Here is a 27,900-nt window from a genome sequence, read left to right on the forward strand (position 1 = left end):
CGCTCGGCACGCGCAGACCCAGACACAAAACGTCGCGGGGTCCCGCGCCCAGACTGCGGGGGCCTAAAACGGCAGCGACCCGACCTCAGGCGGGGTATTTCAGCAGCTCGGGGCTCTCCGGGCGTTTTGCAAAGTCTTCCTGGAGCGGAGGAGCGCCGGTGCGGAGACCAACTGCCGCCCCGCCGCCCAGCTCCGCTCCGCCCGCCGCCGCCTCCAGAGCCCCAGCGCGCGCCCCCCCCCCCCCGACACACACAGACACACGCTCTCTCTCTCTCTCTCTCTCTCTCTCACTCACACACACACACACACACACACACACACACACACACACACGCCACCCCCGGCGCGCCGGCGCTACCAGCGAGCGGCGGCGTGCAGGACTTGAAGTGGGTGTTCTTCCCCACTCCCCCGCCCCGGTCGCCTGCCCCCTCCCTCTCGCTCCTACGCAAATAAGAACTCGGCGATTCCCCTCCTGCAGCTTTGATTTCGGGCACCTCCACCAGATAATTGGGAAGCGTTTCCAGAAGGTGGGAAATGTCACCTGATTCACACTGAACTTTTAGAAGCTCCCCACCCCCAAGGAGCCGCGCACACCCTCGCTCGCGGCCGCCCTCCCACTGCCCCACACACTGGGAGACCGCCCACCGCAAACCGCGGAGACCCCCGTCTAGATTTAAAGCGCGGCTGCGCCCGGCTTCTGACGTCCATTGAATCGCGCGGGCGGCCGGCGGCGAGCGCGGGGCTGCGCCGGGATCGCTGCGCCCTCCGCCGCTCGCCTCTGCGACGCGCGCCGCTTGCCCGAGCCACCCGCCGCCGCGCCCGCTCCCCGCGCCGCCGCGCTCCTCGCCCCGCGCCTGCCCCCAGGATGGTCCGTCCCAGGCACCAGCCCGGCGGGCTCTGCCTCCTGCTGCTGCTGCTCTGCCAGTTCATGGAGGACCGCAGTGCCCAGGGTAAGCGAGGGGGGATGCGCTGGGAGGTTCGGCGAAGGGCAGGGGTTTGTACTTTTCGGTCGTCTCCACTGGGTCTGTTCTGAGCAACGCTGCTCTCGGAAGATGTTGGACCAACTTAGCGAGTCCGGGATGGAGAGGAGTGGGAAAACTAAAGGCAGGGACATTTTAGGACCTGAAGCCGAGTTTGGAGCGCGGTTATCCTTTAAAAGGAAAGGGAGTGAGCTGGAGTCTCTCTCCGTAGGTAGGGTTAGATGCTCCAAGTTCTGGACATAATGAGTTCAGATGTTATCTCCCCTGTTTGGCTCTGAGGAAGGGGGCAAGCATCAGTAGCCTGGAGATTTCAGTCGACCCATTTGCAATCTAACCTCCCTCCTTCCTACGTCTTTTGGATACCTTAAAAAAATGACTGGGTGGGGAGGGGGGAATACTGAAATTTCTTCGGTGGCTGGGGGACGTGGTTTCAGAAACTTTGCCCAAACTTGGAAATGTGGGTGCCGAAAATTTTAGAGGGAAGTCGCTTTCTGCCTAGTGGATGCTTCTTCCAACCCCCTCCCCACAACCCCGCAAAAAAAAAAAAAAAAAAATTATTGCCCCGGACTCTTTTGAGTAGTTTACAGTTTTTTCCCCTTTGCCTCATTCCTCTGACTGTTAACTTTCTGTAGAACACTGAGGAGCCCACAATTGGTTTAAATTCTGAGATGCAAATTTCTAAAGTTTTTTAAAATTAGATTTGTTTATTTCAATTAGTCTTTGGGCAGAATTTTTTAAAATAATAAGAGCAGTTTGCGATCCAATTATCGTTAAAGTTATATGGATGATTCATGAGAAATCTTCCTGACCAAGATCCGAACATTAAAAAGGAGGAAGGGGGGAAAATTACTTGCAAAGATTTCTTGGTAGGTATGAGATAGGGGTGTGTGTATACACACATACATGTATATAAAACCATGAAACAGTAGGAAGTTCCCCCCCCTTTTGTTTCCCCCCCCCCCCCCACACTCTTTTCTTGAGGCAGACTTGTAACTTTCCTGGCTTTAGCGTTAACATTTTGTGTGTGTTGTAAACTGTCCCCCGGGCACTGTCCCTAGCCGTCTGCGACGCACTACTCTGAGTTGCCCGCCTTTCGGGACGAGGCGCTGCTGGGGTGCCGGGGAAAGCAGCCCTGGGAGATTTCGAAAGATCGCGGTGGCCGCGGGCGTCCTCTGGGTCTGGCGGATTGCAAAACGGCCCGTCGGGCGGGCTGCGCCTCGAGGCCGCGCGGGGCAGCGCCGGGCAGGGCCGGGTTGCTTTTTTGCTTTCATTTTTCACAAGTGCCTTTTGCTTGATCTGTTCGTGTGTGTGTGTGTGTGTGTCTGTCTGTCTGTCTGTCTGTCTCGGTCTCTCTCTGTCTCCCCCTTTCTTTTTCTTTCTCTCTCTCTCAAGTTCTCCTACTTTCTTAACCCCTGTCACAAATAATACTCGTACCGCCTACATGAATGCAACATGTAAAAACACCCGTCGCATCCTGTTTTTGTCAGGTTCTTTAATCTGCTCTTCGAGTCGCTGCAGGTTATGAAATGGGACGAATAAAAGTAAACAGTCTAGTAAAAGTCAATGCAAGCTGCACGTGTTGTGTCTGGGTCACTGGTAACTGACATTGATATGGCTGGGGCGCTCTGGCTTCTCGCTCTCGCCTTCCCTCCCCCTCGCCCACCTCCCACCTCTTCAATCTGGCTTTTCCCCCCTCTTTCTCCACCCCTTCACTCCCTCCGATTTGTTTCCTGCTTTTCTGCTTTTCTCTCCCGTCTCTCCTCCTCCACGCTCACTCCCTCCCCATCCCCGCCGCGTCTCCTTCCCTTGCCGGCTCGCCGCCTCTCTCCCCCTACCCCGCCACTGCTCACTCGCCCACCTCCCCGCCCCTGTCTCCCCGCAGCTGGGAACTGCTGGCTCCGCCAAGCAAAGAACGGCCGCTGCCAGGTCCTGTACAAGACAGAACTGACCAAGGAGGAGTGCTGCAGCACCGGCCGCCTGAGCACCTCATGGACCGAAGAGGACGTAAATGACAACACGCTCTTCAAGTGGATGATTTTCAATGGGGGCGCCCCCAACTGCATCCCCTGTAAAGGTAGGGCTCTTCCTCCCCAATTTGTAGGCCCTCAATAGAGGGCGTCTTACCCTCCCAGTGCCCAGCTGGGGTTTGGGACTGGGAGAGCTTTGTTCGTGGGATCCACCTAACTACCCCCAGCCCTGGTAAGCCATTCGGGTTGAATCTTGGGTGTCACATACTACAGGCAAAACAAGGTCGACAGAGGTTCTCGGACTTCTTAGCCAAATGTGGTGGTGAAGCCAGCCAACCCGTGCACTTTGAGAGAGATGTGGGTATGGGAGGCAGCCCACTGTCCCCCACACCTGCCCCTCCTCAACTTCTGGGTGAGAGCCCCTGGGGCTCGGACTCCTGGCAGCACGATTGCGCGGGGCACCCGCAGCCCTCCTGGCTGACCTGCACGGTGCCTGGCCCCGGTTTTAATCCCTGCATCTTTCCAACTGCTAGAAACGTGCGAGAACGTGGACTGTGGGCCCGGGAAAAAATGCCGAATGAACAAGAAGAACAAACCCCGCTGTGTCTGTGCCCCAGATTGTTCTAACATCACCTGGAAAGGCCCAGTCTGTGGGCTGGACGGAAAAACCTACCGCAACGAATGTGCACTCCTCAAGGCCAGATGTAAAGAGCAGCCAGAACTGGAAGTCCAGTACCAGGGCAAATGTAAAAGTAGGTCCTACCCGGCCCCTCCCCCGGCTTCCTACCTGAGATAGACCCACTGCAAGACCCCCGGGGGATGGTGTAGTCTGCAGTAATAGCCTAATAACAATAATGATGATACCAAATAAAGGAACCCTTTCTAACTTCTAGAGATTCCTTAAAACACTGAAGGACCAACCTAGAGTCATAGTTTTCTTTTGAAAACCACAGGGCTCCCAGAGTACGTTTCTGAAAGCTGGATGCTTCATGATTTCCTTGATACTATCAAATGCTCAGTCCCTAAGGACCAGAAGGTGCCTATTAATGTGTGTTTCCCTCTTTGTTTCAGAGACCTGTCGGGATGTTTTCTGTCCAGGCAGCTCCACATGCGTGGTGGACCAGACTAATAATGCCTACTGTGTGACATGTAACCGCATTTGCCCAGAGCCCACCTCCTCTGAACAGTATCTCTGTGGGAATGATGGAGTAACCTACTCCAGTGCCTGTCACCTGAGAAAGGCTACCTGCCTACTGGGCAGGTCTATTGGATTGGCCTATGAGGGAAAGTGTATCAGTAGGTATTCTGGATTGAGGAAGGAAAAGAAAAAATACGAAAAGAGAAAGAGGCTCGAACTGGTGTTAAAACTATGAGGTTAACCAATAAATAAGGCCAAAGCCTCCCCAAACACATAGCTTCACCAAAGAGAGAAATACTCTCCGGTTTGGGTAAACTGTCATGACCACAGCATTCCTTAAGAAAACATTGTCTTCCGGAAGCATTGGCATATATATTGAAATGCCAGCAAGACACAGGAAACAATTTTCCTCCTTAGAAACCAAAGAACTCACTCAATTTTACACATTTTTTTTAAGCGCTAGACTTGCTGGAAGCAAGAAATAATTACTTAACAGTTCCTAAAATCTGTTATCAGATTCTGATAACTGATAGAATTGTTTCTTTTTTTAAAAGATCCCACTTGTGGGAAATAATCAAATACATATTTAACTCAAGGATACTGTGAAATTCTGTTCCAAAAAAATGCTACAGTATTTTCATGTACTAATATAGTATGTAGGAAACTGGTGTGTGTGTGTGTGTGTGTGTGTGTGTGTGTTTTGGTTTTATTATAGAGCATTTTTGCACAATATCTCCATTACCCCCATGAGTGAGTAGTAATAAGATATGTTATATGTTTACATTTATTGATAGGAGACGAGAGAAAGGGGGCAAGGGGGAAATGGATTTACTCATCACAGGTGTATTATATCCTAGAAGCAAAGTCCTGTGAGGATATCCAGTGCACTGGTGGAAAAAAGTGTTTATGGGATTTCAAGGTTGGCAGAGGCCGGTGTTCCCTCTGCGATGAGCTGTGCCCTGAGAGTAAGTCTGAGGAGCCAGTCTGTGCCAGTGACAATGCCACCTACGCCAGCGAGTGTGCCATGAAGGAAGCAGCCTGCTCCTCAGGCGTGCTGCTGGAAGTGAAGCACTCCGGATCTTGCAACTGTAAGTGCAGTTTCTAACCTTGCTGCAATTTAAGGCTTTCCCAGGCAAGCCCTAGGGAATGGAGACGTAAAAAGCACGAAAACCTCCCCGTATAAGCCCACTTCTGTTTAAGTTAGGTAGCTGCTAAATTTTACCAGCAGTTCGGCGATCCGCAGAAAAATTGCCTGGAATGTTTCTGGGCTTTTAGGATTTGTCTGATGATCATCCAGGGGGTCGCCTCTAAAAACCTATTTCCAGTCATTTGCCCCTAATTTCTTTTGCTTTAGTAGTGTGCTTTGCTGTTTGCTTTATTAACACTTGAATCTAAACTAACTGCTTCAAAGGTTGTTTTTTTTTCTTTTTCAAAGACAGCTTTCTGTTATCACACATGGGCTGCTGCTTTGCACAGCTGCCTCTACTAACTCTGAATTAAGGACCCAAAGCAGTTATACCTAGAACACAAGAGCGCTTTTTATCTAATTTCAGGAATCTGCCTGTAAAACCTGAGCCATTGATTCTTCAGAACTTTCTGCAGTTTTTGACTTCATAGATAATGGTTTTTTTTTTTAAGTTTTTTTTTAAACTTATTGCATAACAGCAGATGCCAAAAACAAAACAAAACAAAACAAAAAGCATCTTACTGCAAGTCACATAAAAATGCAACGCTGTAATATGGCTGTTTCAGAGGGCTTTGAAAACGTACACTGAGCTGCTTCTGCGCTGTTGTTGTCCATATTTAAACAGCAGCTCCCCTGTATTCCCCCATCTAGCCATTTCGGAAGACACCGAGGAAGAGGAGGAAGATGAAGACCAGGACTACAGCTTTCCTATATCTTCCATTCTAGAGTGGTAAACCCTCCACCAATGTTCAGTGTTGACATAGCCTTTGGGCAAAAAAAAAAAAAAAAAAGAAAAGAAAAGAAAAAGAAAAAATATATTGTCCATACTGTAAATAAGTGTATGCTTATTTATTTGGGGGGAAAACTATACATAAAGGACCTTTGTCCTAAAGCTCTCTCCCAGGCCACCTTGTTACTCACTGGACCCGGAGAGGCAGTCATTGTGAGGTCTACTGGATGAGGCCCATAGTTGAGACTTGTAGACATTTATTTATACTGTGTCATGTTTTATAATTTATACATAAAATGTCTGGTTGACTGTACACCTTGTTTTTGAAGAAATTTATTCGTGAAAGGAAGAGCAGTTGTTATTTATTGTGAGGTCTCTTGCTTGTAAAGTAAAAGCTTTTTTTTTCCCTTGTAAACCATTTAAGTCCATTCCTTACTATTCACTCACTCATCTGTCTCCCTTCATTTCACTGTTGTTAGACTCTTTTCCATTATAACAAACTTGCATGTCAGTTTCTGTCATGTTTATTTATTGGATTCTCTGCTGCCTGTTCTGTACATACATGATCCCTCGGGTTTTGTTTACAAGGAATCTTGACTGACCAAAAGGCATTATAACTCTGACTCAGATAGAAGGTACAGAGGATACATCTTTGAGGGAATTCCTACTTCCGTTCTCTTGTTGTGATGAAGACATTTGTGAGAGGGGCTGATAGCAATGTTGGGTGGTTTCTAATAATGTACTTTTAAGATGTTACAGATCCAAAGAAATTGAGTGATATGGGTGTCAGGAGCCTGAAGGAAGGGGAATGCTACACATTCAACCTTTTGTTAGGTGTTTCCTTTAAGCTAGTCTGCTGTACCTTTTAAATTAGTCCTTTTCACCCAATGTGTCATGAAAAGTTATATCAAAGCTTTATCAGTTCAAGTTTCTTGCTTTTCATAATACTTTTTTCTGATGCAATTTTATATTTTCAAACATGGCAAGTTAAATATAAATTCATTTAAATATATAGTTTTGTACTTTTCTACCATGTAAATGTGCAATGTATATAAAAGTTATAATGTGTATTTGTAAATAAATGATGAGTGAAAAAATAAAAAAATTTTAAAAAGCCAATGGTCTCAATTGCTGATGATGTAAAAGAAGTTATGTGGGCTTTTGAGTAAAAATGTATATGATACATTTGCTGGGAAATAGAGTTATCACTGAAATTAAGTGGCCAGGGCAGTAGGAACTCCAAGGTAAATTACAGATCACCTCAGTGGAGCTCAAGAGATAAAGAAATCGGAGGTCCAGACACCCCTTTGTAGGAGTGATGGCATACCTACCACTCAGCCCTGGAGGACTCTGTAGATGTTCTTCCCTGCAATGTACCAAGCCTAAAGTTTCCTCTTTAAAAACACCATCTTCTTAGCTATCCTTGTTCCAAACTCATCTCCATAGCCAGAGGTGCCCTTTATCTTTCCTCATCTAAATACAGTGGATCTTAGGTCTTTAAAAAACAAAGCACATCACAAGGAAAAGTGAAAATAGACTAATATATGACAGCACATCCTAGAAGTAAGAATATCAACTACAGAAATAAAGGCAGTATAGTGTTGGAATTCTAGAGACTTGGTGAAGTAAGGGTGGGGCAGGGGTGGATTTCCACAATGATGTCCATGGTTCATGGAGAGTTAATAACGACACTTTCAAGGTAAGAGGACATGTATTAATATTTTGCAGTTTACATTAGACAGCCAAGTCACACTATCAGAGTCTCAGATTGGCATCTGGGGCATCAATTGGTGGTCCCTGTAATACATTGTACTACATAGTGATACGTAACTAGATAATCACAAGTTTCCAAGTCATTGTGTGCTAATTCATTGCCTAAGTATATTAAAAAATATCAAGTACAAGATGCAAAGAAGTGAGGATTGGGACTGTAGGAGGGCAAGTGCAAACAACAGTCAATATTGCAAACTGCTAAGCAAATATGTTCTTTCTTTCAAAGACTGTGACCCAAGTTCTTTTCAAAAGTTTATCCCTTTTGTGAAAACCCTCTTTAATATAAATAATTATTAAAAATGACTATAGGAGACTGTTGGCTCTCAACTGTGGTCACCAAATGAGAAATTTGTTGAAGGCAGAGGGGCCTCTTGGGCGGGCAGAGTTTGTATAATGATTAGGAGCCTATCGGGTTCATTAGCCCTCTGCCCCCGGTTCCCAGAGAAAGGGGGGAAAGAGGTGCAGAAGACAAACAGGCCACCATTAACCGAGGAAAGACAAGGATGGTAACTTCTGTAGTGCCCGGGACCTGCTGGCTTGCCACTAGGGCTGGGCTCTTGGGGAAGGAAACAGCAGGCAGACATGGTTTCACATCCCTTCCTGGAACAGATTTATTACCTCATCCTGGGATGCTACTGATGCTTTAAAGCTGCCATTGACATCAGAGTAAAAACGTCAAATTTAACAGGCACCAATGTGTGTCTTGGCAAGGGGGAGTGATAAAATCAACAGCTTGCCTTTTAAACAACATCCGGATTATTTATTTACAATTTTTATTTTTATTTCATACTTGTCAGCATCAATCATTCCTCTCAAACACCAGGCAGTATCTCATTTTCCTTCTTGGGGTTTCCGACTTTTCCAGTAATCCTGCGTTAGGCTAATTAGTGCCAAAAAATAGAAGTCTCTTTTAAAATTAAAATTAGATTAATACCATTAGGCTACTGTTAGAATTTCAGCTATGACTCAAAAGAATCTAATTCGTTTAGGTATATAATGTAATTAATAGAAACAGTTGCTAGTAACTAGCTTTAATTAGTATGAGTTCATCCTAATCATCATTAGGAATTGCAAAATATCAAGTAATAATGAAAAATCTATCAGGGGTCTAATTTTCATCAGAGGTCCACTTCAATTAAGATTTTTACATGCTGTATGGGTATAGCAAAAATAAAATCTGGCATAATTAGAATCATTCTCAAACAATGCAGCTCAGTGTAGTACCTGGCCTTAGACTGGATCCTGTACCCAAGGGGGAAAGCCCTGTATATAACATTATTGTCCAATTGACAAAATTAGAATACTGTCCATAGGTTAAAGCATTGTATCAAATCAAATTTACTGAAATTGATTACTGTAATACACATGCGGAGAATATTCCTATACTTAGGAAAGACACACTGAAGTATTTAGGGGGAAAGATAAAAATGTATATAATTTACCCTTAAGTGATTTAGAAAGAAAAAATATAGCTTTATATAGGTTTTTTTTTCCCCCATATGTAATCAGAGAGAGCACACAAATGATAAAAGAAGTAAAATGTTAATTAACAATAAGTGAATTTGAGTAAAAGGTGTATGGGTATCTTTAATACTATCTTTATTTTTGCAACTTTTCTGTAAGTTTGGAATCATATCCAAATAAAAAGTTTAAAGATTTAAAAAGTCATTCTCAAGGAGAGGTGCACAGTAGACTGCTTTTCCCAATCTCTAGGAAAGCAACTGAAATAGAGTCATTTAAAAAATCATTTTGTATGACCAAAAGACTGGAAAATAATTCCGGTGACTTTGCAAGGGCTAAAGAATCAAAATTGGCAATGAGAGAATTTCTGACACCTAAACCATACCTGAACTGAGAAACAGCCTTTTCTTTTCCATAACCATCTTAAAATTTAGAGTAATTAGTAGCTTTGCTAAAACACTTCAAACACCAAAACCCCAGTTCTCCCCACTGCTTGCTATATATTAATTAGACAAGGAATTTAACCTCTCTAGGCCTTAGTTTTCCCATGTATGTAACCAGGATAATAAAAGTGTCTCCCTCATAACAATGTTCTGAAGATTAAAAGAAATAAAATGTGTAAAGTGCTTAGATCTGTGCCTTGCACGTAAAAAACAGCCAGTGAATAAGTGTCCTCTAGGACTGTAATAATTGTTATTAACTAAAGAAAAGAGAGGACTTCCCTGGTGGTCAAGTGGTTAAGACTCTGCTCTTCCACTGCAGGCTGCATGGCCCGGACAAAAAAAAAAAAAAAAGAAGAAAGAAAGAAAAAGAAAGAGTGGAATTGTAGCTCATCAACCAGCCTCTACCTTGAAAATGCAATGAATAAGGAGTGACACTAATCAAGACCAGAAGCACAAGTGTAAACAATTTATTTTAAATTTTAAACTATTTTAGCCACGTTAATATTTAAAACAGAGCTTCAGGAAGTTCTAGGTGCTATAGCAAAAGTTCACAGTTCAAATAACAAATTGAGATACATTATTTTTCATGGAAATTTAGAAAAAAATCAGTCACCCAACAACATTTCCAAAGCCACAAGACATGCATTTTGTCTTTTCATTCACACACCCAACACAATCCCTGGTAGTAAACTAGATTAAATCTGTCTTTAATTTTGATAGGATTTCCTACATGAGGGCTATAGGTTTCTAAAGATAGTAATAAATTATTTCCAAACTAGCAAAAATCCTAATGTAAATTGTACAATTACCAAATACAAAAAGGTGATATATTATTTAATTTATAAACTCATTTATTAAAAAACATTTTTCAAAACCTGCATCCTAAGACAGACACATTTCTCTTCTTCCCATTCCACTTTCCATTCAGATCAACAAACAATCATTCTTCAGCCAAAAGTTGTCATGTAAATAGACTCCAGGCATGCCTGCCCTGAGTATTCAGCAGACCTGCCCGGACATGTCCAAATCCCAGCTTCTATTTAGCTGGAATCCCCCCATGAGTACAGGATGGTCCCTGGGTTTTGCCACCCTTGGACCTCAGATATCTTGGCTGGTACCATCAAGATTCCTGTGGCTGATTCCTTCAGACACTTAAACACATATTCTCTGGATTACACCAAATGTAGTCCTGGCAGAGCTATAATTTATTTTTCTATTTTAAGAATATGGCCCTGGAACCAGCTGGTACAGTCGGGAGCCAGATATACTGCCACCAAAAGTCTCTTGTATTAATTCCCTAAGGACTCAGGTCTCTGGCTAAAGAATAAGTATAAGCTTTTCTCAGGGACTTGGGGCAAGCAAGAAATCAGAAGCAAAGTCACAATCCTGGTGAATCAGAGGAGCTGTACATCTATTCGAGTTCTAAGAGATCTTGATAGATCTCTATCTTTTCTGGCACGAAAAAAAGAAAAATTGATGGGGTGATTTCCTGGTCATGATGCATCCCATAAACAGTGGTGGCAGTGAAAGACCAAGGCACAGGCCAATCTCTATAGTTTCTTGAGATTGCTGTGGACTTATGGGCCAATGACAAGGGAAGAATTGGATTACTCAAAAGGCTACCAATACTTGAAACTCCTAGAGTCTTTTGTAGACCCAGTGACCCAGGAAAAGTTATCAAAAAGATGGAGGGCACTTTATTAGCTATGCAGAACCAGGACACAGTCAATAAAATTCCCAAATATAAACAGTGCTACTCAAGGTGTAGTGCCTGGACCAGCAGCATCAGAATTACCTGGGAGCTTGTGAGAAATACAACTTTTTGAGCACTACCCCAGAACCACTGAACAAAATTCACCTGGGGTCCAAGAATCTATGGTTTAACAAGCTTTCCAGGTGATTCCTGTGCATGCTAAAGTTTGAGAACTACTGCCCTGGAATCAATTCAAGCTCTGAGTGAGCCCTGGCTCCCTGATGTTCCAAAGGCAGCCAGAATACCCATACATGGGTCTCTGGTAGGGCTACAGAGAAACCGTGTTCAACTCTGTTCTGCCAGCCTGACCTGGCCAGAATTCCCATGCATAATTGGCCTCATTTGCAGGAGTGTACCTGCTGGTGGTAAAGGTACTTGGCCATAGACATCACAAGACACATTTTTCCTAAGAATATTCTCAGCCTTCACTATCTTAAGGGAGATCTTCCCAATGAGACTTAAGCTGGACTGGCTAGGAGTTGTGGACTTGCCTTTACCATCCCTTCCAGGCATATGTATTGAGTGGTAAGTTTATCAAGAAGAGACATGAATTTTAAATGAAGAGTAGTGAAATTCCAACCCTGGTCCTCCCTTAAATTGACATTTGTTCCACTTCCCTTCCCTAGCACTTGTCTACAACTTCTTCCAGGAGTTCTACATCATCTTCTTAGAGAGTAGAACTTCCAGCTTCATCCACTGGTCAGGAAGCCAAAACTGCTACTCATTTGATCCACCTCTTCTAAGAACAGGGAGATCTAAGCAACCAGATGGAATAGACGTGCAGGCTCGAAACTATAATAAGTGATATCCTCCTAGGAATGCATCCAGAGACAACCACATCCCAATGTCCATAGGCTGAACCAAGAGTGAAAGGGCCTCTCTCACAATTTTTTGACATTCTATTCCTCCTGGCCTCATATCTTTTCCTACCTCAATCACCTCAATGATTCTCTCACTAGAACCTCGGTTCTATGAATTCCTGTCCATTTCCCCACACTCTCTGGCCAAAATCCTAACTATGGATCCGTGAAATCCACCTTCTCTACAGCTATACCTATGCTGCTGAGCAAAGATGAAATCCTCAAAAAGTACCACTGCGTGACCTTACACAAGTACGGAATCTAATCTCAGTTGGGTTCTTTAAGAGCAACATTTTATACATCTGTCTTTTCCCATTTCCCTCTCCAGCACTTCCAAACCACTCCTACTCTCCTCACTTTCAGTGAACTTTATCTCACCTACTCAACTAGATAATTGCTGCCATCAGGAAAGAATTATGTCAGCTTCCTCCACTGCCATAAGTTTGCCCTATTCCATACAATTTGTAACAACCTTCCCTCCAACCTCAAAGAATCTCATTTTCATTTCTCTGTTTTCCACCACACCCCCTCCCATCTCTTCCAGAAATTCACTCTATGAACAGAGCTTTCCCTCCATCATTTAAAATTTTTCCCTCTATGGTGGTTTTATTAACCTGAGCCTATAAATATGTTTCATAAAAATGTTTTTAAATAAGGATAGAAAAATTGAAATAATTAGTAAAGTTTGCCTAATTCAATACACACACACACACACACACACACACACACACACAAATGCTTCAGCCTTGGCTAGCCCTTTAAAAAAAAAAAAGCCTTCTTGTGTTTTCCTCTAGACACAACCTGTGGCGTAATCTCCATTCTATCTCCACTAGCTCACCTCTCCCTCATTCCTCAACCTTCTTCAATGTGGTCTTTCCTCCTATTCTTCATCTAAAGATGTTTGGCAAACATTATCAATGACTTCCAAACTCCCAGTACAATGGACACAATGGATGACTCCATCCTTACCTAATGAATCACTCTTTGGTTTGTACATTATCAACCGGACTCTGCTCTTCTCAATTCCCCTAGTTTTTTAATTTCCCCCACCCGTTATCGCACCATTCTTATGGGACTTCCTTATGCGTCGTGTTCTTCTCACCAGTAAAGTAGGATCAAAAGCTGGCAACCTATGGACTGTATCCAATTTATATTTTATTTGATCACCCACACCTGTAAAATAATTTTGAATTAGTTAACAATATTTTAAAATTAGGAAATCCCACCCCAAAATCTGGATTTCTACTTTCTCTTGAAAAATCTGAGAACCAGATATCACTGGGCCTGTGATCCCACACAGGCACAATCACCAGGAGCAGAGCAGACATCAGCAACTCTTTCTTTAGATGGGTACATGCCCCCTAGTTCACTGCACCTCCCATGTCGCCTGTTGTCCTTCACCTGGTTTGTTTCACTCATCTACCTGATCTGACTGCCCTTGGTTGGCCAAGAGTTCCATCCTCCACTCCCTTGCTTTTCAGTCTGCACCGTCTTCTATGTATTCCACAATATTCCAATATCATCAGATTGTCATGGTTTTCACTGCAATCCAAATGCTGGTGACTGAAGATTGCTATGACCAGCCCTGACATTTGATTGAGCTTCAGATCATACCTTTTGTTCTACAATCAGGAAATTGCCCCTTTACCTACCGCCCCTAACAAAGGGATGCCCCTCACCCTGCTTGTTTCCTCACACAGATTCCTTCCAAACCAGAATCTTATAGGAATAAATCTGATTGGTGAAACTAAGTCCCCAACAAGGGAAGCTGGGAAATGCAGGGTTAAATTTTAAATTGGGAAAGTATAATTCAGCATAGAGAAGTATAAAGTAGAGGGAGTGTCCCAGAGATCTTGGCAGCCACAATGACAGGTAAATATCACGAGATAATCTAAACAAAGATAGTTATAAAGTTGTTAAAAGTAGAACTGCAAGTGGCTGAAGCCAGAGGGAAAGTATAGAATTCATCAACATCAGCAAGGTTCAAGAGTATTTTCTCAGAAGCACTCAACAACCAGGAAGCTGTTCCCAATCTACTACCAGTCAGATACTCCACCCAATAAAATGGCTGCTGCCAAACACTCTGCGTTATACCAACACAATTCAGAGGAACATGGGGAGGGCAGAGAAATAGAACAGAGAACAACAACATCAGACAGAGAAGCAATTTCCCAAATAATGAACAGCAATCAGCATTTAGCAGAATGTTTTGCAAGGGAAAGCTTTCTGTTCTCCAGCCTCTAGTGGACCAGAGCAGGAGCTCATACTTAGAAATATGTGACTGAGGAGTCTGAACTCAACCTCAAGCAAAGACTGGTAGAAAACTAAGAATTCTCTGACATTAGCAAAGATCCTTATATGGGAATGTCCAATCTCCAACACTGATGACATGGGACAGAGATCTAGGTGACAAAAGAAAAAGGACCAGATCAAGATACACATTTCCCTTCACCAATATCCAGGGGCAGAGGGAATGAATATAAACTAAATCAACATTTTGAAAGTTGTTTTATTTGATTTACTGATTTTTAATCTGTTTAAAATTCTCCTGAAGTGCTTTCCATTTTATGGGTCAGAATTACACCTCAACAAAACCCCACAGGTATCATTTATTTATAGTTGGGAATCAACTATAATTTTTTCAAAAATCTTATATATGACCTCAGTATTAAATTAACACAAAGTTCCAATAATTAATTAGAAAGAAAACAGAAACAGATTTATGTCTATATATAATAAATCAATATAAAATTCAGAATTTGTCAGAGAAATATTGCACCTTTAAGAATTAGCCAAGATACAGTTAAGCCGACTGTGCTCTTCTCCCCGTGGGGGCCCGGTGCACAGAGGCTGCAGACAGCAGCCTCCTCAGTAGTGCATGCAGCCTGTTGCCTGTATGGGTTGCCCTAAGGGACCTTGGAGACAGCCCTTTCCAGTGGACATTAACGACTGGCATGCTGTCCCCAGTCTAGGCTCCAGAGAGGTATGCGTGGTGCCTTTGGAAAGCCCCAGGGCACAGTGGCCAGGGTCCACATTGGCCAGGTCATAATATCCATCTGCACCAAGCTGCAGAACAAGGAGCATGTGATTGAGGCCCTCCGCAGGGCCAAGTTCAAGTTCCCTGGCCGCCAGAAGATCCACATCTCCAAGAAGTGGGGATTTACTAAGTTTAACGCAGATGAATTTGAAAACATGGTGGCAGAAAAGCGGCTCATCCCAGATGGCTGTGGGGTCAAGTACATCCCTAATCGTGGCCCCCTGGACAAATGGCGGGCCCTGCACTCGTGAGAGCCTTGGCGCTGCCCCCTCCCTACCCATGCCCACCAATAAACCCTACATTCTTGTCCCTGTAAAAAAAAAAAAAAAAAAAAAAATTAGCCAAGATGTCCAGAATAGATAACTATATAGAGACAGAAGGATTAGTGGTTGTCCAGGACTGGGGGAATGGGACATAAATTGGGGGGGGGGGGGGCTGACTGCTAGTGGGTACAGGATTTTTTTTTGAAGGGATGAATATGTGCTAAAATTGATTGTGGTGATGATTGCAAAACTCTGAATATATAAACACCACTGAATTGTACACTTTAAATAAATGAATTGTATGGTATATGAATTTTATCTCAATGAAGCTGGGTTTTTTAAAAATAACTTCCAAGATAATTTAAATGGAAGAATTTCATAGTTTTTCTTACTTTTAAAATTGTTTTAGGGACTTGCCTGGTGGTGCAGTGGTTAAGAATCTGCCTCCCAGGGACTTCCTTGGTGGCGCAGTGGCTAAGAATCCGCCTGCCAATGCAGGAGACAAGGGTTCGAGCCCTGGTCCTGGAAGATCCCACATGCCGCGGAGCAACTAAGCCCGTGTGCCTAGAGCCTGTGCTCTGCAACAAGAGAAGCCACCGCAATTAGAAGCCTGCACACTGCAACAAAGAGTAGCCCCCGCTCGCCGCAACTAGAGAAAGCCTGCACGCAGCAACAAAGACCCAACGCAGCCATAAATAAATAAATAAATAAATAAATTTATTTAAAAAAGAAAAAAAAGAAGAAGAATCTGCCTCCCAATGCAGGGGACTCGGGTTCGATCCCTGGTCAGGGAACTAGATCCCACATGCATGCCACAACTAAGGAGCCCACGAGCCACAACTAAGACCTGGCACAACCAAAAATAAATAAATTAAATAAATAAAATTAAAGAGTAAATAAAATAAAATTGTTTTAGTTTTACAAGAATTGATTTTAAAAGATACACATTATTACATCTTAACACATTCTAGTTGTGTACTCATATTTACTCTAGATTTCTATGCCCTTAAATATCAGTTTTGATGGTGGTAAATATAAACCAAGTATTGAAATTATAACTCTAGAAAATTTAGTCATTTTAGCTTCAGTAGAAATCTTTTCATGAATTAATAATACTCCATACTTTCATCCCAGTTTTATTGCCATAGAGATGGTGAGAAATGGAGTCAGAATTCTATGGGAAAAAAAGACTTAATTTACCAATGCAAGTTTCTTTTAACATTACTAAGAAAATTCTAGACTTGGTAAATGATAAAAATCCCAGTCTTATCATATCCTACTTTTCACTGAAAACATTTAAGATAAAATTAAAAGAACAATAATTAATAAATTCATATAAAAACTTTACCCAAAGAGAGAATAATTTTGGTTCCACCTGGCTGCTAACACAAACAGTCTTAAGGCAAATAATTATGTTATCACATGTTTTTATTGATGTGCTGCCAATTTCTATCAGCACAGAAGTTAATTTTTTCCCCTTTTGGGTGTAAAGTGATGCTAGAAAAGAGAATTATTAGTATACAAGAGTTTAATCTGTAGTCATATTTTAGTGTTGCTTATTATACTTCATCTTGGAAATGAAAAGCTTGCAACTTTTTTGGCAAATATATTTATGCACACTCATTCTTTCTGATTAGAGCAAATTATTCCTTAAGAAAAATTTTCACTCCGCAAATAAATATGCTTTATTTTCCACTTAGAAATTCAGTGGAAAATTAGACTCTACCATCTGAATGCTAGTTTTCTTTAATTAAATTAAATTAAATTGTTTTTCACGAATTACGGTTTTAAAATTGCAGCTTTCCCTTTCAGAATGTGAAAGAAGGAAAGAGTTAACTATGTCTTTTCTCCTTTATACGATCTTGATCCTTCGTAAAATCCTCCAATCTTAACTCAGATTCTTATTCTTTAGTTACAGTTGGGTGTGTGCTTTTTTTTTTTAAAGATTTTAATTTGATCATTCGATTCCTTTGGGGAGATGGACTTGAGAATGTATGCAAACACTTTCTTGTTTATCTAGAATATTAATTATATATCTCAAAATATGATATACAACGTACTAAGGCAATGATGCATATGCACATATAATGAGAGAATCTTCCCTTAAAACTCTACTTCAATTCATATAGGGTTCCCATAATCACCCAAAGCTAGTTGGGGTTTGGACAGACAAAGGTTACTAACAGCTTACCTGTCACAAGAAACACATCCACTTTTTGCTCCATCTTGGAATTTGCCCGGAGGATTTTAAGGCAGGCAACACTAAGTGTGCTGATTATTCTTTTTGCACTTCCACTCCCACCCATTCTCCATCCTCTTCTCCCCTGCTCTGTGTCCTCGAAGGCTGAGCCCTACAGAATGCCCCCGTGGGGGCTGGTTTCCCTCTAGGTCTGGCCAGGTCAATGAGAAAAAAGCAGAGGATGGGAGGAAAGAGATGTGGGGTAAGGGTTCCTTGCTTGCTCCCTGTTTCAGCACCAACTCTCTGGTAGTTGCTGCTTCCCTCCATGACCATCCAGGAGAAGCAGGGCGGCCCAATCTATACATTTCCAGTTCCCTTTGAGTCCAGAAACTCTATTTCTTGCTCTCGTTCTTCTCTAAGGAAAGTAAGGTCTTCCTATTTTTACTTGTCTAGGTGCCATTGCTTGCTTATTCCCTTACCCCTGCAACACCACTGATAGGAGTCCTATCCTGTGTGAAGGTTCTGATCAAACTCTCAGGCCAGGGACCGGGCATGGATTCTCTCTTCCTGCCTCAACCTGACAGACACAGGAGTCTTCTAAGACTTCCTATTCAGACCTGATTTTTGGTTGATCAATCCTGAATTCATATAGGAGAAGGGGGGAAGAAAACACTCAGGAAGAGAAGAGTTTCTCTGGCACAGCCTGATATGACTGCTTCTCAGTTTGATCTGCCTCATTTCATTGAAAAACACTGCTTTTGCTAGCACTGCTTCTAAACTTCGGATCCTTACCCAATACACGTGAATGTGTGCATTTTTAGGGTACATAATTCAGTGAATACAGCAGTTTGACACTCAAATTGGAATAGCAGCAAAGACAGGCAACTTCCACTGAAAACCAAAAGAGGTTTCCTGAGTCCTCTTCACTTGTTATATCAGCACACTCCAGTTTTAGGGCTAAAGCAATCTATCCCACCACCCTCTGTTCAGACTTGTGTCCAGGACCACGGCACCAATCTGTTTGAAAGCACAAGTTTTTCAATTGTGTTTTTGATAATGAGTCTGCTGTAAGCACTGCTTTGTTTCCTTGCTCAACTGAGGAGAAAAGCCTAGACTCAGAATCTGCTACATTTTTGGATCAACAAAGGAGCTTATCCTATTTAAATAATGGAAAGAATCATTATAATAAAACCAGTGAGGGCTTCCCTGGTGGCGCAGTGGTTGAGAGTCTGCCTGCCAATGCAGGGGACACGGGTTCGAGCCCTGGTCTGGGAGGATCCCACATGCCACGGAGCAACTGGGCCCGTGAGCCACAATTGCTGAGCCTGCGCGTCTGGAGCCTGTGCTCCGCAACAAGAGAGGCCGCGATGGTGAGAGGCCCGCGCACCGCGATGAAGAGTGGTCCCCACTTGCCGCAACTAGAGAAAGCCCTCGCACAGAAACGAAGACCCAACACAGCCATAAATAAATAAATAAATAAATAAAAGAACGTGAATTAAAAAAAAAAAAACCAGTGAGGTCATAGTCAATGTATTAATTACCACAAGTAGGTTAAATAAATTCAAATTACTAAGACAAACGTATTTATTACTTTAAGTGAATAAATGTAATTTTGTATAACAAATATTCTAACACATACAGTTTCTTAAACATGCCTGGAGATTAACATAACCTGAAGTTTATAGGTTACAATTGTTAACCAAAAATCTTTTATATTTAGAAGCTGCATATCACAGAAGATTTCCTTATAAATGTTAATGCCATTTATAAAGAAATACAATTGGTTTAAAAGAGACAAAATTGGTACAAAGTTAAAGTGGAAGAGCTTTGCTTCTCCTCCCACCCACCCTAGGTTGAAGGTTATTTGTACATCATGTTCTTAAAACCACTTATGCACTTTTTTTAAAAAAAGGCATGTGTGTTTGATTCGAATAAGAAATGCATACACGTGTTAGTAAATTCAAAGGGAACAAAAAGATATCTAGGGAATAGAATGTTTCTCTCCCACCCCTATATCCTGGTCACCAAGTTCCCCTCCTCTGAAGCAATGAATGGTACCAGTTTCCTGTATATTTTTCAGAAATACTCAGTGCATAAGCAAGCATATACCTGTATTTTTGTTTTGTTTTGTTCTGCATAAAAGATGCCATACTGAAATTTTTTTGTGCAGTTTGCTTTGTCCACTTTTTATATCTTATAAGATATAGATTGTTCCATATCAGTATAGAGCTGGCTCATTTTTTTAAAAAAGAAGATAAAGTGTTAAAAGACATAGATGTACCACAACTTAGGCTATTTTTTAAGACCTTTCTTGTTTTGGGTATCCTGTGCTAGCTATTCATCAACACTTTATTTTTCCTTCACCTTTTATTTACTGTTCACCTTCTTGATTTATTTGTTTGTTTTCACTTATATAGCAGAAAAGGTAAGAACAAATGTGATGATGATGATGACATAAGGATATAGGAGGGTGAAGAGACAATTTGCTTTCATGAGGATTTTTCAGTGGTGTACTGGGAAGTGTGATTTAACAATAAGTTTTCCAGGGAGAAAAAGCCCTGCTTGGTGGCATTTGCTGATCATTGTATCATAGTCAGTTTCAAGCTACCAATGTGATGCCACTGAACCCAGAGCTGGGAAGAGAGATACGCACCATTCTATAGTATTTTTACTGAACAGATACAAGAGAATTAACCTCATCATTATAGATAATAGTAAAATGATTAGGAAGTGATGGGTTTTAAAATATGTATTACTTTTGTTCTGCTATAATTTAACTAATACACCTATACTTACATAGCTTAATTTTGAATAACAGCTTGTTAACGTCTAACAATTGGCTTACAAAATTCCTGAAAATATTACAATCAGCTCTCATGAGCTGGTATGCACCAGCTCTAGCACACCTCTAATTGTGTTTATCCTCGTTGAACAGGTACCCACATTAGCATATGTCTAAAGATATCTTCTCTTGACTCATAATCATCTCAAATTTAATATGTCCAAAAGAAAAATCCTGATTGCCCTCTATCCTCAAACCCCTTTCTTCCAATTGCTCCAGTCAGAAACCTTGGAATCATCCTTGACTCTTTTCTTTCATACACACTACATCTAATCTGTCTGTAAATCCTGTTGGCTCTACTTTCACAATATGTCCAGTATCCAACCACTTCTCATCACCTCCACTGACACCACCTTGGTCCCTCTTGTATGCCAACACCTAGGATGTTGTCTAGCACATAACTAGAACTGAACAAATATTCATTGAATGAATAAAGGTATGAATGCAAGGCAGAATATTTTGAAAAAAAGTAATCTCATTTTTATGTGGTTTAAGTTTCCTTTGTCATTACCCAATCAAAAATCTGCAATGGGCCCTTATTTTCTAGAAAACTGTTTGCAATTTGTAAGCCACTGACTTTTCACAAATCCACATACGCACCAAACATTATAATATGTCTGGTAACAGATGAACAACCATTTTTTCCCTATGTCTGTAGATGCTTTGGTGGTAAGTAGAACACAAATTTATTTTAAAATACTATTAAATTTATCGTAGCTTTTTTGTCATTATGCAGTTTTTCAGAAAAATCCCAAAAGTATGATTACAAAGGAGTCCTTGTACTGGAAAAAAAAAAAAAGAAAAAGAAAAAGCTAACCTAGGGGAAGAAGTCCAAAATCAATTGCATTTAATTTTAAAACTCACTAATTAAAATTGTGCTGGGTGATACTCATAGTACAAAGAGGTGTGCCTGACTTTGTGAGTGATAACAACATGAATAGGACATATCCTTGATCCTATAAGAATTTTAATCTACTTAGGAGATAGACACAATTCAAAATAATTCTACCATGAGTTCTACTGTGAAAAGAATACAAAGTACTATGAGGCTATCTGAAAAGAGATCAATTCTACCTAGAGGAAAAAGGCTTATCATCAGAAGAGGTGGAGACAGTCTGAGCTGGGCCTTAAAGGCTGGCTAGCTAGAAGGTAGAAACACATTCCAGGCAAAGGGAAAAGGTTGAGTTAAAGAATGGGCATGAAAGTGAAGAGTGTACTCAGAGAGGCCCTGTAGAATGGTTTTTATGGCTAAAGGTATATAATTGTAAGGTGTGGAATGGTAGGATAAGCTAGAAAGATAAGTTGCAGTCAAATTGCTGTGGGCTAGGCTGATGAATTTGGTCTTTGTTCTGCAAGTGAAAAGCAGCCATTAAAGTTTTTCAATTGCATTCAACAAATATCTATAAGTACCTAATATGTAACTAGCCATGATCCAGGTACTAGAGATGCAGTGGCCACCAAGAGAGATAAGATATTGTCTACCCTCAGCCTTTGAGCAAGAGAATGATGTCACCTGATCTATATTTTTGGAAGATAAATCCACAGAAAAGATTGACTAATTTCTTAGTTTTGCAGTCACTTGTAAGAGGAAATTATTTTGGACAGATAAAATATATTCACTATAAACAATTCCCCTCACCTGTAATTCCCTCCAACCCCTTTTATAGGGAAGATAGAGTCAAAAAAAGAGTTTTTTCTTATAGAGAGGGATGAGGAGCAGGAGGCTTGTTATGAGTTGAATTGTGTCCTCTGAAAATTAATATGTAGAAGTTCTACTCTCAATAGCTCAGAATGTGACCTTATTTGGAAATAGGGTCACTGCAAATGTAATTAGTTAAGATGAGTCCATTTAGGGTGGACCCTAATTCAATATGACTTGAGTCCTCATAAAAAGGGAAATTTGGATGGAGATGCACACCGGGAGAACGCCATGTGAAGGTGAAAGCTGAGATTAGGGTAATGCTTCTACAAGACAAGGAATGTCAAAGATAGCCAGCAAACCACCAGAAATGAGATCCATGGAACAGATTCCCCATCACAGCCCTGAGAAGGAACCAGTCCTACCCATACCTTGATCTTGGAGTTCTAGCCTCTAGAACTGTGAGACAATAAATTTCTGTTCTTTAAAACACCCAGTTTGTGGTATTTATGTCAGTTCTTGCAAGCTTATAGAAGGATGAAGGCTATAATGTTCCACATTAGAAAAGGAATAGAGAAAGATCTCTGTTGGCTTGGTGAAATCAGAGTGGTGAAAGCTGAGTCTGTAAAGCTGGACAGGGTTCTTGAAAGGTAACGGGGAAGACAACGCACTAAAAAGGAACTTTGAGGGGAAGAATAGAAAAGTCTAATAGGAATGTTCAGTAAAACTTTGCTGTGTGGTATGTGATGTCATTCTCTTCTTCAGCTCCCCTGAAAGCATTCAGTAAAATCTACATTATTCACTTTCTTAGGTGATTTAGATTTGAACTTTTAGATGAAGCAAAAACCATGTTCACCTGGTTCAAGGTGAACAATCAATGACAAGGTTTCCCACTGAGCCCTCTCATAACTACAACAGAGCCTCATTCATTTCAGAGATATTGATTAAGCACCAACTCTGAGTCAGGCACAGTGTCAGGTATGTAGAATTCAGTAATAAACAAGATAGGCACAATCCCTGCCCTCATGGAGCTTAAAATCTAGTGAGAAAGAGACAATAGGGACTTCCCTGGCGGTCCAGTGGTTAACACTCTGTGCTTCCAATGCAGGGGGCACAGGTTCAATCCCTGGTTGGGGAACTAAGATCCCACATACTGTGCTGTGCAGCCAAAACATTAAAAAAAAAAAAAAAAAAGATAGGCAATAAATAATTCATCATGCTTCTATTAAAATTACTATTGATTTGAGTAGTTTCACTTATACAAGTAGTATGTGCAAAGGCAAAGTATAGGATACTGTAATAATATGTAGCCTAGGGACTTCCCTTGTGGTCCATTGGTTAAGAATCCGTCTTGCAATGCAGGGGACGACAGTTCGATCCCTGGTCTTTGAATTAAGATCCCACATGCTGTGGGGCAAGTAAGCCCACGCACCACAACTACAGAGCCCATGCGCTCTGGAGCCTGTGCACCACAACTAGAGAGAAGCATGCGCGCCGCAATGAAGGGCCTGTGCCCCTCAATGAATGATCCTGCGTGCCGCAACTAAGACCCCACGCAGCCAAAAATAAATAAATTAATTAAAATAATAATAATAATAATAATATGTTGTCTAACCTAGGCTGGCGAGCCACTAAAGCTGAGACTTGAAGGTTGAGGAGGAAGTAGCTGGCAGTGGTAGCCTGGGGAGGGCTGGGGGTGGTAATGAAGATTTTCCCACACAGACGGAAACAGTGATACTCTGAAGGATCACAGAGCTTGGTTTATTTGACAAACAGCAAGCAGGTCATTGAGTTTGAAACTCAGTGGGGAAGGCACAGAAAGGTAGAAAATGAAGCTGGAGAGGTGAGTGCCAGATCATGCAGAAATTTGTAGGATTTTAAATTTTATCAGAAGAGCAATCGCAAACCATTAAGAAATTCAAACAGGTCAAGGATACCATCAAATTTCAATTTTAAAAATTCTATTGTCCACAGAATTGGGAAAGAGGGATTGAGGAAGAGGGAAGAGAAAGAGGGGAGAGGAGGGACATGACCACTGTTGGCTTCTGCTTTAGGTTATTTGAGGAAACCCCACAGCCTCCTTGTGTTCTGCCTACATGGGGATTGCTGCTTCCCATGCCAGCCATGCTCTAAGATGCTGAAGAAACTCCTTGGTTGTTCTCTTTGGAGAAAGTAGAAACAAGGTAAATATATTAAAGAGTGAGGTCTTTCTTGTAAAGTCTCCTTATTCTCCTTTGTGTTTTCTTTCCACACCTAGGTCGTGATTTATGCCATTTCATTTTCATTGACTGGAGAGCATTGCTTATTAGACTCAGATCCACTTGCCTTTGGTAAGGACAAACAGTTGATGTTCATTTATTTTTTATTATACCCTTACTGATGTTCCTTCCATTTGCCTTCTTTATTTTTTTCAAGATTTGATTCTAAGGGCTTCGCTGGTGGTGCAGTGGTTAAGAATCCGCCTGCCAATGCAGGGGACACATGTTTGAGCCCTGGTCCAGGAAGATCCCACATGCTGCGGAGCAACTAAGCCCGTGCACCACAACTACTGAGCCTGCGCTCTAGAGCCCGCGAGCCACAACTACTGAGCCCACGTGCCACAACTACTGAAGTCCGCGTGTTGCTCCGCAACAAGAGAAGCCACCGCAGTGAGAAGCCCACGCACCGCGACGAAGAGTAGCCCCCACTTGACGCAACTAAAGAATGCCCGAGTGCAGCAAGGAAGACCCAATGCAGTCAAAAATAAATAAATTAACTAATTAATTTTTAAAAAAAAAGAAAAAAAAAGATTTGATTCTACATAGAGCATTATTTAAAAACAAAAAAACTTCAAAACAATAACTTTTGCAAACGTGGCAATTTTTCTTTAAAAAATTCTAAATGTTTACATTTGTTCTCTGTGCTGACTTGCAACATGCTTCAGATTCAAATGAAGGTCATATCCACAGTTTATCTGGACTATAAAGAAGATTATAAAACTAGCAACACTCTTAAGAGATACTTGTTATCTATTTGCTGTATGGACATAACATGCTCCCTCAACCTCATATTTGACCCTAGTCAATATTTTAGTTGTCCGAGGGTATCAAAGAATCAAGACTTAAAAAAAAAAATCTCATGTTTTCTCAGTACTTAAAAGTTTATCTAATATTTCTAGAAATGTGTGAAGGATGAGATATGAAAAGGAGTATGCACTTTCCCCAAGCCTAATTTTGACTGCTTAAAAAAAGAGAAGCGTCTTATAAAACATTATTTAGACTGAAAAGGAATCTAAACAAACCTTCAAGCCATCAGTCTGCACTTTAAACCCCTAAACTAGCCAAGGACTTGAGATTTTATGCTTCCTTTGTTGTGAAGCTAAATGTTATGGGATGTAATATTATGAGATGTAATGTACCTGACTCAAACTTCATTTCCATTTACATGGAATTTGAAAAAGGAAACTAAATTGATGTTTTATTTGCCGCACTCTAAGGAACATTGCATGTACCAGCAAACTGCCGGTCACCTAAGATAAGAGTAAGAACTTCATTTCTCCATTCAATTATCAATATATTAGTATCTGCTAAATTCTCAACTCCCAAGTTTAGGAACAATGTCTTTTTTTTTTTTTGGCTTTGCCACGCAGCATGTGGGGATCTTAGTTCCCCGACCAGGGATCCAACCCCTGCCCCCTGCAGTGGAAACGCAGAGTCCTAACACTGGACCACCAGGTAATTCCCTAGCAACAATGTCTGTCTTGCTCGTCACAGCTCACCTACCATTTAAGAAAGTGCTGGCACATAGTAAACCCTCAACAGATATTGTGAAATGAATAGCTGCATAACATAATTAATTATTATGTTAATAGTTTTAACATAATCCATTATTATATATTTTTTTGCATATAGTTCTTCACTCCAAAACATTGCCATCTACCTGCCTAATCTACTAGCGCATATTATTCCCCATTGTTGAACCCACATAAAGAAATTATTCAGCTTTTAGGGACTTCTCTAGTGGTCCAGTGAGTAAGACTCCACGCTCCCAATGCAGGGGGCCCGGGTTTGATCCTTGGTCAGGGAACTAGATCCCGCGTGCATGCCGCAACTAAGAAGTCCGAACGCCACAACTAAGACCCAGCGCAGCCAAAATAAAGAAATAAATATTTTTAAAAACACATTTAAAAGAAATTACTCAGCTTTGAAATAACTCCTTGAAGCCTCTGAGAAGTTCTAACTCTATGGATCTATAGATATCACAATTACTAAAGTATTTCTTTGAACAAGCATAGTTCCCTTTGAACTGAATTCCCCATCTAAAGTGTACAAGCCTTTCTGGTCAAAGAATTATTATTTCAGCACACACACAAAAATTAACAGCATAAAGATGATTTTAAATGACAGAATATCAACATCAAAATTCTCAAGATGAAACAAGAGAAAAAGCCATGTGCCTGACAAATGTTAAAGGGCTATGATTAAAAACAAATGATAAACTCAAGGTTTTGTGAAGTCATCCAAAATCAGAACTGAGGCTATAAACTTATTTAGATATCTTTATTATCTTACAATGTGCCAGAAGGACTTAAACGACTCCCCAGAGTATTAGACGCATACTTCCTTGAGCACTGCTTTGAGTAGCACTGATGTATTATAGCACTGTTGTCTCTGAAGTATTTCATATTAAAACTTGTGTGTGTATGTGTGTGTGTGTGTATGTGTTTGTGTGTGTGTGTGTGTGTGTGTGTGTGTGTGTGTGTAAAACACATGGAATATTGCTTTGGTAGGCATATTTCTCCTGATGAGTCAATTGTAATACATCATCATATGCCCTACTTACTTTGCCTCCATTTGCGTGGGCATGCCAAACTCTTTCTTTTCTTGAGCATGGTAAAAGTGAAGACAGGAATTCCCTGGCAGTCCAGTGGTTAGGACTTGGTGCTTTCACTGCCTTGGCCCGGGTTCAATCCCTGGTTGGGGAATTAAGATCTTGCAAGCTGTGTGGTGTGGCCAAAAGAAAAGTGAAGCCAAAAATTGGGAGTGAGCCTTTATTTCATATTCTGGTGAATAGTTTCAGCCCATTGTCATTGATAAAAGATGTGCACATTGTAGTACTGGAAGTGATCCCATTGACTCATCAGGAGAAATATACCTACCAGAGCTGTACTCATTTGGATATTAAAATACTTGAGGAGGAAGAGCACATTTTAGGAACTAGTGGAAGAAATAAATGACAAATAGCAGAACCATTTACGGATGGTGATCATTTTTTTTTCTCACTGCAGCTAAGAAGAAATGATCAACAGTTTTATGAATAATGGTTGGAAGAATATAAGTCAGGAGCTTTTCTCAACTCAGGATACTCAAAGAAGATAGAATCAAAATTGTCTCTGCAATGCCCAGAATATTAATTCCATATAATTATCTGTTTGCAGTTAGCACTCCCCATTCTGTAAATGCATCTCTATGCTAAGAGAGTATGACTACATTTGGCTACTTTAATTTTCAAATTGAATCATCACAGACTATTTAGTTGATTCAATTCAAGCAACAAGTATATTTTGAGGATTAATCTCAAGCCCAGCACTTTTTGAATGCATCAGATATATAAAAGAAAGAAAAGTTTCTTCCCATAGTAGATCAAGAATTCATTGGTGAGATGAGAAAT

General features: G+C 41.3%; 2 protein-coding genes and 1 non-coding gene across 5 annotated transcripts; all 3 read left to right on the forward strand.

Moving 5' to 3' along the window:
- The first annotated feature begins 806 nt into the window (after nucleotides 1–806).
- Nucleotides 807–6,974, forward strand: FST (follistatin). 3 transcript variants are annotated; one of them, XM_059919281.1, is made up of 6 exons: nucleotides 807–950; nucleotides 2,863–3,054; nucleotides 3,481–3,699; nucleotides 4,019–4,243; nucleotides 4,943–5,173; nucleotides 5,923–6,974. In XM_059919281.1, exons 1-6 carry the CDS (start codon nucleotides 866–868, stop codon nucleotides 6,003–6,005), a joined length of 1,035 nt encoding a protein of 344 aa, XP_059775264.1. In that variant the 5' UTR covers nucleotides 807–865; the 3' UTR covers nucleotides 6,006–6,974. The 3 variants fall into 3 exon arrangements, with proteins under 3 accessions (XP_059775264.1, XP_059775265.1, XP_059775266.1); XM_059919282.1 differs by having other exon boundaries at nucleotides 4,946–5,173; XM_059919283.1 differs by lacking the exon at nucleotides 5,923–6,974 and adding an exon at nucleotides 5,639–5,686.
- Nucleotides 6,975–15,088: 8,114 nt separating this feature from the next.
- Nucleotides 15,089–15,219, forward strand: LOC132364203 (small nucleolar RNA SNORA70). The gene has a single exon (XR_009502750.1). It is a non-coding gene; the product is annotated as a small nucleolar RNA SNORA70 (small nucleolar RNA).
- A 47-nt stretch (nucleotides 15,220–15,266) lies between these two features.
- Nucleotides 15,267–15,643, forward strand: LOC132363604 (large ribosomal subunit protein uL16-like). Its single transcript, XM_059919284.1, has one exon. The coding sequence runs from the start codon at nucleotides 15,277–15,279 to the stop codon at nucleotides 15,577–15,579; it is 303 nt and encodes a 100-aa protein (XP_059775267.1). The 5' UTR covers nucleotides 15,267–15,276; the 3' UTR covers nucleotides 15,580–15,643.
- The last annotated feature ends 12,257 nt before the right edge of the window (nucleotides 15,644–27,900 follow it).

Source organism: Balaenoptera ricei, chromosome 3 (assembly GCF_028023285.1).
Source record: "Balaenoptera ricei isolate mBalRic1 chromosome 3, mBalRic1.hap2, whole genome shotgun sequence".
Taxonomy (NCBI): Eukaryota; Metazoa; Chordata; class Mammalia; order Artiodactyla; family Balaenopteridae; genus Balaenoptera; species Balaenoptera ricei.

What these genes read in the sequence shown, in the direction of transcription:
- LOC132363604 (XM_059919284.1), top strand. Translation starts at nt 15,277, where the DNA reads ATGCGTGGTGCCTTTGGAAAGCCCCAGGGCACAGTGGCCAGGGTCCAC.
- FST (XM_059919281.1), top strand. Translation starts at nt 866, where the DNA reads ATGGTCCGTCCCAGGCACCAGCCCGGCGGGCTCTGCCTCCTGCTGCTG. An exon ending in GGAGGACCGCAGTGCCCAGG is followed by an intron (nt 951 to 2,862) that starts GTAAGCGAGGGG and finishes GTCTCCCCGCAG; the next exon opens with CTGGGAACTGCTGGCTCCGC. An exon ending in GCACTCCGGATCTTGCAACT is followed by an intron (nt 5,174 to 5,922) that starts GTAAGTGCAGTT and finishes TCCCCCATCTAG; the next exon opens with CCATTTCGGAAGACACCGAG.